The 16,723-nt window shown below is 43.7% G+C and overlaps 1 protein-coding gene across 9 annotated transcripts in view; it reads left to right on the forward strand.

Moving 5' to 3' along the window:
• The window catches only part of FAR2 (fatty acyl-CoA reductase 2), a 142,229-nt gene that overhangs the window by 110,068 nt on the left and 15,438 nt on the right, over positions 1 to 16,723 (forward strand). For all 9 annotated transcript variants that reach the window (XR_014219947.1, XR_014219948.1, XM_082223164.1 and 6 more), the window contains exons 6-8: positions 260 to 304; positions 980 to 1,098; positions 15,703 to 15,770. Coding sequence is in view for 7 of the 9 variants with exons in the window: in XM_082223164.1 (XP_082079290.1) it covers positions 260 to 304; positions 980 to 1,098; positions 15,703 to 15,770 (232 nt within the window). In the remaining 2 variants the exon portion in view is untranslated. The remainder of the gene's footprint in view (positions 1 to 259; positions 305 to 979; positions 1,099 to 15,702; positions 15,771 to 16,723) is intronic.

Below are 16,723 nucleotides of genomic sequence, written 5' to 3' on the forward strand. Positions count from 1 at the left end.
GATTTTCAGCACTCTTTAAAAAGTGGTCTATGACCATGTTTATTTTTTTACCATATTTTTAACCCACTTTTGTTTGCTGACTCACATTAATAAAAACAATCAATCTCAGGCAGAAAAATGTGCACTAGGCTTCAGATTCACAGATTGGAATATGGGAAATGTGTTATGCATAATCTCAACTCTTCCCCCCCCCCCCCAATAATAGAAACTCAAAAATTCCCTCTCCATAATTGCTTTACCTTATTTTTTTTCTTTTCAGGGGTGGATTGATCAGTTCAATGGACCATGCATTTTCTTGATTGCGGTATGTGTCACCTAGTAGAATTCTTAGGTTCCTGAGATGCTGGAGCAGGCCCACAGTAATATGCAACCTCATATGTAACCTCTGATAATTAGTACTTAATGTCCTTAAGAAACAGAAGAAACAAACTCCTTGCAGGTGGAGTTTGTTGCATACTTTGAACAAACAATGAAGGAGCAACTATTGGTGCAAATCACTATTAGTAATAATAGTAAAATTCACTACTAAGTAGTAGTAGTAAAATTTATATACAGGGGAAGTCTTTGTAGCCTCTCTTATTTTCAGTTGAAGACAGGCCAGAAAGCAAGCCTTGCCTGTTGCCAGCTATTCCCCACCCCCTTTAAATTGGTTGATTGGTTGGTTTTTGCTGCTTGGGAAAGCAGTGGCAAGAATGAGGAGAGGGTGGCCATACTTCATGTGGGTCTTTTTTGCTTTCCTCAAGAATATGTGCCCACTGTGGGCGCACAGTTCCTTTGCAGGTACTCATGGATGATTTGGAAAACCAAAACAAAATCAGAATGATTTTGGCAAAGATAATTTGCCCATAACTATCACCTTTCAAGTGATGAAAGTAGTTGTCCATTTTACTGAAATCTCGATCCCATTTCAGGTGCATTATCTCTGGGCAATGAAATTATACCACAAAATTTGCTAACTAGCCCCTTCTCCATCCCACAGACTGGAAAAGGGATTGCACGGATTGTAAAATGCAACAAAGATGCAGTTGCAGATATCATTCCTGTAGATATTGCCATCAATTTGATCCTTGCTGCTGGATGGTACACTGCAGTTCAGAGGTAGGACTGGTGTTTTGTGATGGACTTACATGGGCAAATAGGTTACTGAGATTCCCCTTCTTTCTTTATCTCTTCTTTCTTGTTTTTCTTTTTCTTTTTTTGGATTTGATCTTTTATATGATCTCTTTGATCTCTTTTATGATCTTTGATTTTGGATGGCTCTCGATTAGTACTAACTAGATGTATATGTCTTAACATCTAAACAATTATATTTTGAAAGATGAAGACGAGTACAGAGAGCTGACAGAGAGATAAGGAAGGGGCCTGTATGAAAGAGGTTTTCTCAGGGTGTGAAACGGAGGAAGAGGAAGCTCTCCTAGGTGGGAGGTGGGAGAATTCAACTCTCTGTATGGGTGAAGATCAAGATAAAAGGGTGGCCGAGGGCTATATTTAAACTTTTGTGTCTTCTGAATATCCTATGAGGTTTATTAATGTGCTGTATTTTCTTTTTATAGTTAGTTCTTTCTGTCTGATTTTCTATTATTCTATTATTTTCTATTATTCTGATGTTTTCTATTATTCCCTTTATTTTAGTTGGAATTTTATGGTTTATTAGGTTGAAAACCTTTAATAAAATAGTTGTTTTTTTTAAAGGACTGATGTTATGGATATGCATTCTAGTTTCTACCTTCCCTTGTAGGTATGCTGAGGTATGGATTTTGTGTAGCTAGCTCGCTTATGGTATCACCACCACCACATTTCATAGAATCATAGAATCGTAGAGTTGGAAGAGACCACAAGGGCCATCGAGTCCAACCCCCTGCCAAGCAGGAAACACCATCAGAGCACTCCTGACATATGGTTGTCAAGCCTCTGCTTAAAGACCTCCAAAGAAGGAGACTCCACCACACTCCTTGGCAGAAAATCCACTGTCAAACAGCTCTTACTGTCAGGAAGTTCTTCCTAATGTTTAGGTGGAATCTTCTTTCTTGTAGTTTGGATCCATTGCTCCGTGTCCGCTTCTCTGGAGCAGCAGAAAACAACCTTTCTCCCTCCTCTATGTGACATCCTTTTATATATTTGAACATGGCTATCATATCAGGGCAGCAGTTGAAGAAGGAGCAAAAAGGGTTTTCTTGTGTGTGTGTGTGTGTGTGTGTGTGTGTGTTTCTTTCTGGCTGATTAGCTGTTTTCCCTGTGTAAAGGTCAGAGGGGGCAGGGTTTCTGTTGAGGCAGGGGATTAGCTGTGGGAGGAGCTTATCAGAGTTTGTAGGGTAGCGGCGCGCGCAGTTATACCCATCTTTTAGATTTAGGGGAGCTAATCTCAAACGTTCGTTGGGGGAGACCTAGGGTTTTTTTTTTTGTGAGGGAAGTTATTTGTCCTGTCTTCAAGCTTTTTATGATGGAGGACCTCTGTAGCCACCCCCAACAACACGATCTCATGATGGAAGGGGAGGGAACAGCTGCAGTCGCCTGCGATTCCTGCGCAATGTTTGCCATCTTGCCAAAGGTTGCAGGCAGCTTTACCTGCAGCAATTGCATGTTGATTGCCCTTTTAAAAGACAAAGTCCAGCAACTGGAGGAACGTGTAGCTACGCTCCAAAGAATTAGAGAGCTGGAGCTCTTCTTGGAAGCAACAGAGCACACCGTCCCCACCAAGCAGGAGACAGGGGACTCCCCTGAGAAGGAGGCTTGTTCACCAACACAGGAGCCAGATATATGGAGAAACGTGACTCAAAGAAGTAGGAGGCCCAGGGTTCACTCTGATTGTTTAGAAATACACAATCGCTTTGAGGTCCTCTCCCCTAGCATGGAAGACGAAGAGCAGACTCCATTTGAGGATCTCTCCCTCATTACAGTCGATCAGGTATATGAAGACGAGCAGCAAAGTCAGTCCTCAGGGAATGTGCAGGTGACCTTGGAACGGACAGCTCACGGAAGAACCCCGACCAAACCCAAGAGGAGGCGTGTAGTGGTGATAGGGGATTCCCTACTGAGGGGAACAGAAGCAGTGATCTGTGGGCCTGACAAGATGTCTCGGGAAGTGTGCTGTCTCCCCGGGGCTAAGATCCAAGATGTAACTGAACGACTGCAAGGAATCATAAAACCCACTGACGAATACCCCTTCCTCTTGGTTCATGTGGGAACCAATGACACTGCAAGCAATAGCCTCCAGAAGATCAAAAGAGACTACGAGGCTCTCGGCAGGAAATTGAAGCAACTAAATGCACAAATTGTCATCTCGTCTGTCCTCCCAGTTGAACGACGTGGCCCAGGGAGAGAGGGGAAAATAGTGGAAGTGAACAGCTGGCTTCGCAAATGGTGTAAACAGGAACGGTTTGGATTCTTAGATCACGGACTGCAGTTTCTTGAAGATGGACTTCTGGCAAGTGATGGGCTGCACCTCACAACGGTTGGGAGAAATGTTTTTGCCAAAAATCTCAGAAACCTCATCAGGAGGGCTTTAAACTGACTAATGTGGGGGAGGGAGACAGTGCTCCTGAAGGTAGGAGTCTATCAATTAATGAAGATGATCATCCAAATGTCATAGACCAAATGGAGCAAACAGCACGCGGACCTAGTGGTGGGAGGAAAAAATCCTTAAATAAGAGACACGGGGGAATGATTAATGGACTTCAATGTCTCTACACTAATGCGCAAAGCATGGGAAATAAACAAGATGAGCTTGAGCTCTTGGTACAGCAAACTAAATATGACATAATAGGCATCACTGAAACCTGGTGGGATAAGTCCCACGATTGGAATGTAATAATGGGGGGATACAATCTATTTCAGAGAAACAGACCAGACAAGAAAGGAGGAGGAGTGGCGTTATATGTCAGGGATGTGTATACCTGTGAAGAGATCCAAGATTTAGAACCTCAAAGCCAAAGTGAGAGCATTTGGGTCAAAATTAAGGGAGAGAAGAATAACAGAGACCTCATTGTGGGAGTTTACTATAGATCCCCAAGCCAAACGGAGGACATAGATGATGCCTTCCTGGAACAGATGGCCAAGCATGCAAAAGGAAGGGAGATAGTAGTAATGGGGGACTTCAATTACCCGGATATTTGTTGGACGTCAAACTCAGCCAAGAGCATAAGGTCAAACAGATTCCTCACTGGCCTTGCAGACAACTTCATTGTCCAGAAAGTGGGAGAAGCAACAAGAGGAACAGCCATTTTAGATCTGGTCCTAACCAATGTTGATGACCTGGTTAGTGGGGTAGATGTGGAAGGATCATTAGGCGCGAGTGATCATGCTCTTCTGAAGTTTACTATACAGCGGAAAGGAGCAGCCAAGCATACTAGGACTCAATTTCTTGACTTTAAGAAAGCCGACTTCATAAAACTTAGGGAAGTGCTGGGTGAGATCCCATGGACAGCAATACTAAAAGGAAAGGGAGTTCATGATGGCTGGGAGTTTGTTAAGAGGGAGATAGTAAAAGCACAACGACAGGCAATACCAATGAGACGGAAACGTGGAAGGTGCCTAAAGAAGCCAGGGTGGCTATCTAAAGAACTTTTAACTGAATTAAGATTAAAAAAGGATGTGTACAAAAAATGGAAAAGGGGGGAAACCACCAAAGAGGAATTCAAACAAATAGCCAGCACGTGTAGACACAAAGTCAGAAAAGCTAAAGCACAGAATGAACTCAGGCTTGCTAGAGAGGTTAAAAGCAACAAAAAAGGCTTTTATGGGTATGTTCGTAGCAAAAGGAAGAACAAAGAAACAGTGGGGTCACTCAGAGGAGAAGATGGTGAAATGCAAACAGGGGACACAGAAAGGGCTGAACTCCTCAATGCCTTCTTTGCCTCAGTCTTCTCTGATAAAGAAAACAATGCCCGACCTGAAGAATTTGGAGCAAATGATTCAGCAAAGGAAACACAGCCCAGAATAACTAAGGAGATAGTACAAGAATATTTGGCTAGTTTAGATGTATTCAAGTCTCCAGGGCCAGATGAACTGCATCCAAGAGTATTAAAAGAACTGGCAGATGTGATCTCAGAACCACTGGCAGTCATCTTTGAGAATTCCTGGAGAACAGGCGAAGTCCCGGCAGACTGGAGGAGGGCAAATGTTGTCCCTATTTTCAAAAAGGGGAAAAGAGAGGACCCAAATAATTACCGCCCTGTCAGTCTGACATCAATACCAGGGAAGATTCTGGAACAGATCATTAAGCAAACAGTCTGTGAGCACCTAGAAAGGAATGCTGTGATCACCAATAGTCAGCATGGATTTCTGAAAAATAAGTCATGTCAGACTAACCTGATCTCGTTTTTTGACAGAATTACAAGCCTGGTAGATGAAGGGAACGCAGTGGATGTAGCCTACCTTGATTTCAGCAAGGCATTTGACAAGGTGCCCCATGATATTCTTGTAAAGAAGCTGGTAAAATGCGGTCTTGACTATGCTACCACTCAGTGGATTTGTAACTGGCTGACTGCCCGAACCCAAAGGGTGCTCATCAATGGTTCCTCTTCATCCTGGAGAAGAGTGACTAGTGGGGTGCCACAAGGTTCTGTCTTGGGCCCGGTCTTATTCAACATCTTTATCAACGACTTGGATGATGGACTCAAGGGCATCCTGATCAAATTTGCAGATGACACCAAACTGGGAGGGGTGGCTAACACCCCAGAGGACAGGATCACATTTCAAAACGACCTTGACAGATTAGAGAACTGGGCCAAAACAAACAAGATGAATTTTAACAGGGAGAAATGTAAAGTATTGCACTTGGGCAATATGATATGATAGCCATGTTCAAATATATAAAAGGATGTCACATAGAGGAGGGAGAAAGGTTGTTTTCTGCTGCTCCAGAGAAGCGGACACGGAGCAATGGATCCAAACTACAAGAAAGAAGATTCCACCTAAACATTCGGAAGAACTTCCTGACAGTAAGAGCTGTTCGACAGTGGAATTTGCTGCCAAGGAGTGTGGTGGAGTCTCCTGCTTTGGAGGTCTTTAAGCAGAGGCTTGACAACCATATGTCAGGAGTGCTCTGATGGTGTTTCCTGCTTGGCAGGGGGTTGGACTCGATGGCCCTTGTGGTCTCTTCCAACTCTATGATTCTATGATTCTATGATTCTATCACCCCTTAACCTCCTCTTCTCCAGGCTAAGCATGCCCAGCTCCCTTAGCCGTTCCTCATAAGGCATCGTTTCCAGGCCTTTGACCATTTTGGTTGCCCTACTCTGGACATGTTCCAGTTTGTCAGTGTCCTTCTTGAATTGTGGTGCCCAGAACTGGACACAGTACTCCAGGTGAGGTCTGACCAGAGAAGAATACAGTGGCACTATTACTTCCCTTGATCTAGATGCTATACTCCTATTGATGCAGCCCAGAATTGCATTGGCTGTTTTAGCTGCCGCGTCACACTGTTGGCTCATGTCAAGTTTGTGGTCAACCAAGACTCCTAGATCCTTTTCACATGTACTGCTCTCAAGCCAGGTGTCCCCCATCTTGTATTTGTGCCTCTCATTTTTTTTTGCCCAAGTGCAATACTTTACATTTCTCCCTGTTAAAATTCATCTTGTTTGTTTTGGCCCAGTTCTCTAATCTGTCAAGGTCGTTTTGAAGTGTGATCCTGTCCTCTGGGGTGTTAGCCACCCCTCCCAGTTTGGTGTCATCTGCAAATTTGATCAGGATGCCCTTGAGTCCATCATCCAAGTCGTTGATAAAGATCTTGAATAAGACCTGGCCCAAGACAGAACCCTGTGGCACCCCACTAGTCACTCTTCTCCAGGATGAGGAGGAACCATTGATGAGCACCCTTTGGGTTCGGTCAATCATCCAGTTACAAATCCACTGAGTGGTAGCATAGTCAAGACCGCATTTTACCAGCTTCTTTACAAGAATATCATGGGGCACCTTGTCAAATGCCTTGCTGAAATCAAGGTAGGCTACATCCACTGCGTTCCCTTCATCTACCAGGCTTGTAATTCTGTCAAAAAACGAGATCAGGTTAGTCAGACATGACTTATTTTTCAGAATGCTGACTATTGGTGATCACAGCATTCCTTTCTAGGTGCTCACAGACTGTTTGCTTAATGATCTGCTCCAGAATCTTCCCTGGTCTTGATGTCAGACTGACTGGGCGATAATTATTTGGGTCCTCTCTTTTCCCCTTTTTGAAAATAGGGACAACATTTGCCCTCCTCCAGTCTACCGTGACTTCGCCTATTTTCCAGGAATTCTCAAAGATGACTGCCAGTGGTTCTGAGATCACATCTGCCAGTTCTTTTAATACTCTTGGATTCAGTTCATCTGGCCCTGGAGAACTTGAATACATCTAAACTAGCCAAGTTCTTTAGATAGCCACCCTGGTTTCTTTAGGCACCTTCCATGTTTCCGTCTCATTGGTATTGCCTGACGTTGTGCTTTTACTATCTCCCTCTTAACAAACTCCCAGCCATCATGAACTCCCTTTCCTTTTAGTATTACTGTCCATGGGATCTCACCCAGCACTTCCCTAAGTTTTATGAAGTCGGCTTTCTTAAAGTCAAGAAATTGAGTCCTAGTATGCTTGGCTGCTCCTTTCCACTGTATAGTAAACTTCAGAAGAGCATGATCACTCGCGCCTAATGATCCTTCCACTCCTACCCCACTAACCAGGTCATCAACATTGGTTAGGACCAGATCTAAAATGGCTGTTCCTCTTGTTGCTTCTCCCACTTTCTGAACAATGAAGTTGTCTGCAAGGCCAGTGAGGAATCTGTTTGACCTTATGCTCTTGGCTGAGTTTGACATCCAACAAATATCTGGGTAATTGAAGTCCCCCATTACTACCTTCTCCCTTCCTTTTGCATGCTTGGCCATCTGTTCCAGGAAGGCATCATCTATGTCCTCCGTTTGGCTTGGGGATCTATAGTAAACTCCCACAATGAGGTCTCTGTTATTCTTCTCTCCCTTAATTTTGACCCAAATGCTCTCACTTTGGCTTTGAGGTTCTAAATCTTGGATCTCTTCACAGGTATACACATCCCTGACATATAACGCCACTCCTCCTCCTTTCTTGTCTGGTCTGTTTCTCTGAAATAGATTGTATCCCCCCATTATTACATTCCAATCGTGGGACTTATCCCACCAGGTTTCAGTGATTCCTATTATGTCATATTAGTTTGCTGTACCAAGAGCTCAAGCTCATCTTGTTTATTTCCCATGCTTTGCGCATTAGTGTACAGACATTGAAGTCCATTAATCATTCCCTGTGTCTCTTATTTAAGGATTTTTTCCTCCCACCAATAGGTCTGCTTGCTGTTTGCTCCATTTGGTCTATGACATTTGGATGATCATCTTCATCAATTGATAGACTCCTACCTTCAGGAGCACTGTCTCCCTCCCCCACATTAGTCAGTTTAAAGCCCTCCTGATGAGATTTGTGGCAAAAACATTTCTCCCAACCGTTGTGAGGTGCAGTCCATCGCTTGCCAGAAGTCCGTCTTCAAGAAACTGCAGTCCGTGATCTAAGAATCCAAACCGTTCCTGTTTACACCATTTGCGAAGCCAGCTGTTCACTTCCACTATTTTTCCCTCTCTCCCTGGGCCACGTCGTTCAACTGGGAGGACAGATGAGATGACAATTTGTGCATTTAGTTGCTTCAATTTCCTGCCAAGAGCCTTGTAGTCTCTTTTGATCTTCTGGAGGCTATTGCTTGTAGTGTCATTGGTTCCTACATGAACCAAGAGGAAGGGGTATTTGTCAGTGGGTTTTATGATTCCTTGCGGTCGTTCAGTTACATCTTGGATCCGGGGAGACACTTCCCGAGACATCTTGTCAGGCCCACAGATCACTGCTTCTGTTCCCCTCAGTAGGGAATCCCCTACCACCACTACACGCCTCCTCTTAGGTTTGGTCAGGGTTCTTCCATGAGCTGTCCATTCCAAGGTCGCCTGCACATTCCCTGAGGACTGACTTTGCTGCTCGTCTTCATATACCTGATCGACTGTAATGAGGGAGAGATCCTCAAATGGAGTCTGCTCTTCGTCTTCCATGCTAGGGGAGAGGACCTCAAAGCGATTGTGTATTTCTAAACAATCAGAGCGAACCCTGGGCCTCCTACTTCTTTGAGTCACGTTTCTCCATATATCTGGCTCCTGTGTTGGTGAACTAGCCTCTTTCTCAGGGGAGTCCCCTGTCTCCTCCTTGGTGGAGACGGTGTGCTCTGTTGCTTCCAAGAAGAGCTCCAGCTCTCTAATGCTTTAGAGCGTAGCTACACGTTCCTCCAGTTGCTGGACTTTGTTTTTTAAGAGGGCAATCAACATGCAATTGCTGCAGGTAAAGCTGCCTGCAACCTTTGGCAAGATGGCAAACATTGTGCAGGAACCGCAGGCGACTGCAGCTGTTCCCTCCCCCTCCATCTTGAGAACGTGTCGTTGGGGGTGGCTACAGCGGTCCTCCATCATAAAACGCGTGAAGACAGGACAAATAACTCCCCCCACAAAAAAACCTAGGTCTCCTCCAACAAACGTTTGAGACTAGCTCCCCTAAATCTAAAAGATGGATCAAACTGCCCTGCTATCTCTGATAAGCTCCTCCCACAGCTAATCACCTGCCTCAACAGAAACCCTGCCCCCTCTGACCTTTGCACAGGGAGAACAGCTAATCAGCCACAAAGAAACACACACACACAAGAAAACCCTTTTTGCTCCTTCTTCAACTGCTGCCCTGCTAGCTCTCTTTGAATATGAACATGTGCAGATTCAAACTTCTCATTCATTCATTCAGTCATTTTTAAATGTATATCTCAGCCTTCCTGCCAGAGGAGTCCAGGGCGGTCAACACATCAGCCTTTAAACAGTACAATGCAAATAAAATGACATCATACCAAAAAAAAAGCAAGCAAAAGAATTACAAAATTTATTTATTTATTAATAAAATTTTTATTGGGTTTTTGCATTTTACATTGGCATCGCACAAAGACAAAGACAAACATGCATAATTTCAAATCCTTATTTTCCTAACCACCTTCTCTGACTTCTCCACGCCACCCCTTCATACATCCTAATTCCAATAGTTGGCTCAACAAGTTCTTACTTTCATCTTCAAAATATTATTATAATCCTTTTTTAACTAATTCTTCTTGTTGTTTAGTCGTTTAGTCGTGTCCGACTCTTCGTGACCCCATGGACCAGAGCACGCCAGGCACTTCTGTCCTCCACTGCCTCCCGCAGTTTGATCAAACTCATGCTAGTGGCTTCAAGAACACCATCCAACCATCTCATTCTCTGTCGTCCCCTTCTCCTTGTGCCCTCCATCTTTCCCAACATCAGGGTCTTTTCCAGGGAGTCCTCTCTTCTCATGAGGTGGCCAAAGTATTGGAGCCTCAGCTTCACGATCTGTCCTTCCAGTGAGCACTCAGGGCTGATTTCCTTCAGAATGGAGAGGTTTGATCTTCTTGCAGTCCATGGGACTCTCAAGAGTCTCCTCCAGCACCATAATTCAAAAGCATCAATTCTTCGGCGATCAGCCTTCTTTATGGTCCAGCTCTCACTTCCATACATCACTACTGGGAAAACCATGCCTTTAACTATACGTACCTTTGTTGGCAAGGTGATGTCTCTGCTTTTTAAGATGTTGTCTAGGCTTGCCATCGCCTTTCTCCCAAGGAGCAGGCGTCTTTTAATTTCGTGACTGCTGTCACCATCTGCACTGATCATGGAGCCCAAGAAAGTAAAATCTCTCACTGCCTCCATTTCTTCCCCATCTATTTGCCAGGAGGTGATGGGCCCAGTGGCCATGATCTTCGTTTTTTTGATGTTGAGCTTCAGACCATATTTTGCGCTCTCCTCTTTCACCCTCATTAAAAGGTTCTTTAATTCCTCTTCACTTTCTGCCATCAAGGTTGTGTCATCTGCATATCTGAGGTTGTTGATATTTCTTCCGGCAATCTTAATTCCGGCTTGGGATTCATCCAGCCCAGCCTTTCGCATGATGAATTCTGCATATAAGTTAAATAAGCAGGGAGACAATATACAGCCTTGCCGTACTCCTTTCCCAATTTGGAACCAATCAGTTGTTCCATATCCAGTTCTAACTGTAGCTTCTTGTCCCACATAGAGATTTCGCAGGAGACAGATGAGGTGATCAGGCACTCCCATTTCTTTAAGAACTTGCCATAGTTTGCTGTGGTCAACACAGTCAAAGGCTTTTGCATAGTCAATGAAGCAGAAGTAGATGTCTTTCTGGAACTCTCTAGCTTTCTCCATAATCCAGCGCATGTTTGCAGTTTGGTCTCTGGTTCCTCTGCCTCTTCTAAATCCAGCTTGCACTTCTGGGAGTTCTCGGTCCACATACTGCTTGAGCCTTCCTTGTAGAATTTTAAGCATAACCTTGCTAGCATGTGAAATGAGTGAAATTGTGCGGTAGTTGGAGCATTCTTTGGCACTGCCTTTCTTTGGGATTGGAATGTAGACTGATCTTCTCCAATCCTCTGGCCACTGCTGAGTTTTCCAAACTTGCTGGCATATTGAGTGTAGCACCTTAACAGCATCATCTTTTAAAATTTTAAACAGTTCAGCTGGAATACCATCACTTCCACTGGCCTTGTTATTTGCAGTGCTTTCTAAGGCCCATTTGACTTCACTCTCCAGGATGTCTGGCTCAAGGTCAGCAACCACACTACCTGGGGTGTACGAGACATCCATATCTTTCTGGTATAATTCCTCTGTGTATTCTTGCCACCTCTTCTTGATGTCTTCTGCTTCAGTTAGATCTTTACCACTTTTGTCCTTTATTATGGTAATCTTTGTACGAAATGTTCCTTTCATATTTCCGATTTTCTTGAACAGATCTCTGGTTCTTCCCATTCTGTTGCTTTCCTCTATTTCTTTGCATTGCTCGTTTAAGAAGGCCTTCTTGTCTCTCCTTGCTGTTCTTTGGAAATCTGCATTCAATTTCCTGTATCTTTCACTATCTCCCTCGCATTTTGCTTGCCTTCTCTCCCCCGCTATTTGTAAGGCCTCGTTGGACAGCCACTTTGCTTTCTTGCATTTCTTTTTCATTGGGATGGTTTTAGTTGCTGCCTCCTGTATAATGTTGCGAGCCTCCATCCATAGTTCTTCAGGCACTCTGTCCAGCAAATCTAAATCCTTAAACCTGTTCCTCACTTCCACTGTGTATTCATAAGGGATTTGGTTTAGATTGTATCTTACCTGTCCAGTGGTTTTTCCTACTTTCTTCAGTTTAAGCTTGAATTTTGCTATAAGGAGCTGATGATCTGAGCCACAGTCAGCTCCAGGTCTTGTTTTTGCTGACTGTATAGAGCTTCTCCATCTTTGGCTGCAGAGAATATAATCAATCTGATTTCGATGTTGCCCATCTGGGGATGTCCATGTGTAGAGTCGTCTCTTGTGTTGTTGGAAAAGCGTGTTTGTGATGACCAGCTTGTTCTCTTGACAGAACTCTATTAGCCTTTGCCCTGCTTCGTTTTGATCTCCAAGGCCAAACTTGCCAGTTGTTCCTTTTATCTCTTGATTCCCTACTTTAGCATTCCAATCCCCTATAATGAGCAGAACATCCTTCTTTGGTGTCACTTCGATAAGGTTTTGTAAGTCTTCATAGAACTGGTCAATTTCAGTTTCTTCAGCACCAGTAGTTGGTGCATAAACTTGGATTACTGTGATGTTAAAAGGTCTGCCTTGGATTCGTATCGAGATCATTCTATCATTTTTGAGACTGCATCCCAGTACAGCTTTCGCCACTCTTTTGTTGACTATGAGGGCCACTCCATTTCTCTTACGGGTTTCTTGCCCACAGTAGTAGATATGGTAGTCATCCGAACTGAATTCGCCCATTCCCGTCCATTTTAGCTCACTGATGCCCAGGATGTCAATATTTATTCTTGCCATCTCATTTTTGACCACATCCAACTTACCCAGGTTCATGGTTCTTACATTCCAGGTTCCTATGCAATATTTTTCTTTACAGCATTGGACTTTCCTTTCGCTTCCATGCATATCCACAGCTGAGCGTCCTTTCGGCTTTGGCCCAGCCGCTTCATCAGCTCTGGATCTACTTGTACTTGTCCTCCGCTCTTCCCCAGTAGCATGTTGGACACCTTCCGACCTGAGGGGCTCATCTTCCAGTGTCATAACTTTTATATGCCTGTTGTCTTTGTCCATGGAGTTTTCTTGGCAGGGATACTGGAGTGGCTTGCCGATTCCTACTCCAGGTGGATCACGTTTGGTCAAAACTCTCCACTATGACCTGTTCATCTTGGGTGCCCTGCTCGGCGTAGTTCATAGCTTCTCTGAGTTCTTCAAGCCCCTTCGCCACGGCAAGGCAGTGATCCATGAAGGGGAATTCTTCTTAATTAACCAATTTTAACTTATACATCAATCATAATCTTAACATCCTTTTCTAAGGTCGACCTACGTTCCCTTTCACAAATTTCCCAATTTTAAGTGTTAGTTGCTAAACACAGTAAAATTAACTATCATAAAATTCTCCTTTTGGATTCAGAAGCTCTCACCCCCCTCTCTTTCCCGGTTTTGATCCCCAAAAGATGTCCACAATATCAGTTCTTAGCCTGGATTTCTCACATCCGAGGCCTTCAAGTCCCCATCAGTCCCTCTCCGTCGATTTTGTTGGTAGTCCTTTATGTTGGTCATCGGGTCACGAAGGAGCTCTTTCCCAATAGGATCCAAGTTTCTTCCAACCAGTCCTCCATATTCCAAAAGGGAGCCCCAATCATCTTTCTTGCTTCTTTTAAGTACCAATGTTCCAAATGTCCCAAAGGCTTCCCCTTTCATCTTGAACAAATTTGCCATCCATAATTCTTCCGATCCCCCCATAAAGGGATCACTCCCTACTTCATAGTCGATTTCAATATCTTTGTACTCCACAATTTGCTTGTTTTCTTTATGTTCCACAATTGTAGGCTTTTGGTTGGCCTTTTCCACCAGCAATATTTCCTCTCCTCCTTCTCTTTCCTCTAGTCCTGAAGATATCTCTTCTGATTCAGCTGCAGAGTTGTTTTTTGTCAAGTCCTTAACACAGTCAGCAGGGTTATTTACTTTAGCATTCAAGGTCACAAGTTTTGTAGCCATAGCTGTGTTCTGGTCTTGTAGCATTCCCACGAGAAAGAACATTTTTTCTAACTCTGCTTGTAATTTTCCATCTGCAGCCATTGTAGTGTCTCAGAAATCCCTCTAGGGGGATTCTGGTTACTTAGTATTCCTTCACCAACAGTCAGTAATTTTATTTATTTATTTCTTTGTTTCCAACAACTTAAGATCAAATGTAACTCATCCAGTCTCAGAGATAGTAAATAACAATTTTTTCTAGCTTTAAAAGCTCGTTTGACAGCTCGTTTGACAGCTGTCAAACTCCTTGCGTCTCCTCAACAGGCTCGCTCACGGATCGCTCCCGGATCCGGGGGGGGGGTCACATCAACTTCTAAAATTCCGTTCTCATCCTCCAGCACAAAACTTCTAATGCCAATCGTGAAATTACAAAGAGATAGATAGTCTCTCCACCTTAGTTATCCAATTCTTGCTTTAAATATCTGCAGAAAGAGGGAGCGGACTTCCTTTTGGCACTCCCCCGATCGTTCCAAATTCACAAAAAAAAGAGATTTTTAAATCCAAATTCCTTACTACTCACGGGTTGTTTCTTTTTTAGTCCAAATGTTCAAGGAAAAAAGTCAGCGCTCTCCGGCCATGGCTCGTGGCTTCACTCCACTGAAGTAGCGGTCTACTCACAGCACCGTGCCACTCTCCGCACCCTCTCCAAAGCCTTTAAAAAGGCTTCTTCGTGGGTCGGGGGGTGCAAAAGGTGCCCGCCGAGTCACCAAGTCCACAGGCTTCCGCGCCTGTGGTTTCTGAGGGTCCCCGCGTCGCCGCCGCGGCAGGACCCGTCCTCAGTACAGCCGATTCCATCTGGAGCTCGGAGGGAATCCGCCATTGACCGATCGCGCTAACCCGGACGTCCAAGAATTACAAAATTTAAAGGGGAAGAAGAGAGACCTAATCAGCTGTTCTTTAGCACTGGGCAGAATAGTCATTGTGGGATGAGATCTGTAAATAAAGCCTCATTACTCAGAGCCAGGTTTCTAATTTGAGACATTTATTAGATTATTCAAGAGTAAAATGTGCGAGAAATACTCGGTTGCACAGAAATAAAAAATGAGCAATATTTTCTGTCTAGTCCACCAGCAGGCCACACACATGAGTCATGACTCATGCCCTTCATTACTTTTGCCTGGGTGGAAAGTGTATTTGAATTGCAATTATGCTTGTTGGTCACTTGGATGGAGGGTGTGTGTGTGTGTAGAAACCTCTGGTTTTACTACATTTTAAGCTATTGTACCAAAGTAAGAGCCATGTCCATTGCATCAGGTGTGGGATGGCATCAACCCCAGCACAGATGTGCAACATAACTAATTTCTGCATGAGTCACTGCTCTGGGCTGGGCTCCTCCTAAGCTGCAAGATTGGTGATTTATACAGAAGTGCATGGGTATTTGCTTTTTAAAAGTAACCCTTTCAGATGTAAAAGTTCCTCTAATTTTAAACCTCCCTTTTTAATTCAGGAAAGAAGCATTACCACTCAGCTGTTAGAAATTTAGGAAATTTAGAATGATAACCATTCTAAACAAAACAATACTGCGTTTTGTTTTATTTCTCCATTTCATTCTTTCCCTCCTTGCTTATTTTTCAGGTCCAAGTCACTGTTGGTATACAATTGTATAACAAGTAACATCAGCCCATTTTCCTGGGGAGAAATACGTAAGTTTATTTTTAAAATTGCAAGGTGGATTCCATGAAAATCACAGGTTTCAGACATGGCACATATTTGGTGGATTCTGCCAATGCAATCCTGAAAGCTTGCCCTGGTACATCCACAGATAAAGGCTGTGAATTATCAGGGTAATTATTAATTACCCTGATTAACCCTGTGGCCTTCTGCCTTCTATTAAATTAAAAGCAAAAAACCCCAATGTTTTGGCAACTTGAAATTTTATTTTGTGCTACATTTCTTGTTCCATTGACTCCAGAACACTCACCTACAGCACAGTCACAAACCAGTGGTGAGAGAGAATATAAAGTCCAAAATATATTATGGGTTCCCATTACCATAGGGGCAGGTGATATTATCTGGTCCTGCATCCATTCCCCTCATTTTGTAAGCAGGTCACACCAGTGATACCAAACAAGCCAAGCCCACTGGAAGGACTCTCCTGAGGCAGTGGTGGGATGGTGTCATGACTGCCTTCTTAGAGAACAAGGCAATGACTTTGGAGGAAGCATCAGAAGGCGAGAGGGAATTGCCCTCAGAGCTTGCCTTGGAAGACCCTCATGCTCTGAAACATCAGATACATAAAGAGTCCATTCTGCCAGCACCTCTGTGGCCTGAGGAGGTTGCATTGCTGACCTTTGGTTCTTGAGGGCTCCAGTGCAGAAGCTCCAGTGTAGCCACTGACTGTTAAATTGACCAATTCTATGAAGACTTACAACACCTAGAAATGACACCAAAGAAGGATGTTCTTCTCATTATAGGGGATTGGAATGCTAAAGTACGGAGTCAAGAGATAAAAGGAACAACTAATAATAATAATAATAATAATAATTATTATTATTATTATTATTATTATTATTTATATCCCGCCCTCCCCAGCTGAAGCCGGGCTCAGGGCGGCTAACAACAATCAAATAATCAAACAGTCAAATAGTCACACAAT

Source organism: Podarcis vaucheri (genome assembly GCF_965113315.1).
Source record: "Podarcis vaucheri genome assembly, chromosome: 5".
NCBI classification, from domain to species: Eukaryota; Metazoa; Chordata; class Lepidosauria; order Squamata; family Lacertidae; genus Podarcis; species Podarcis vaucheri.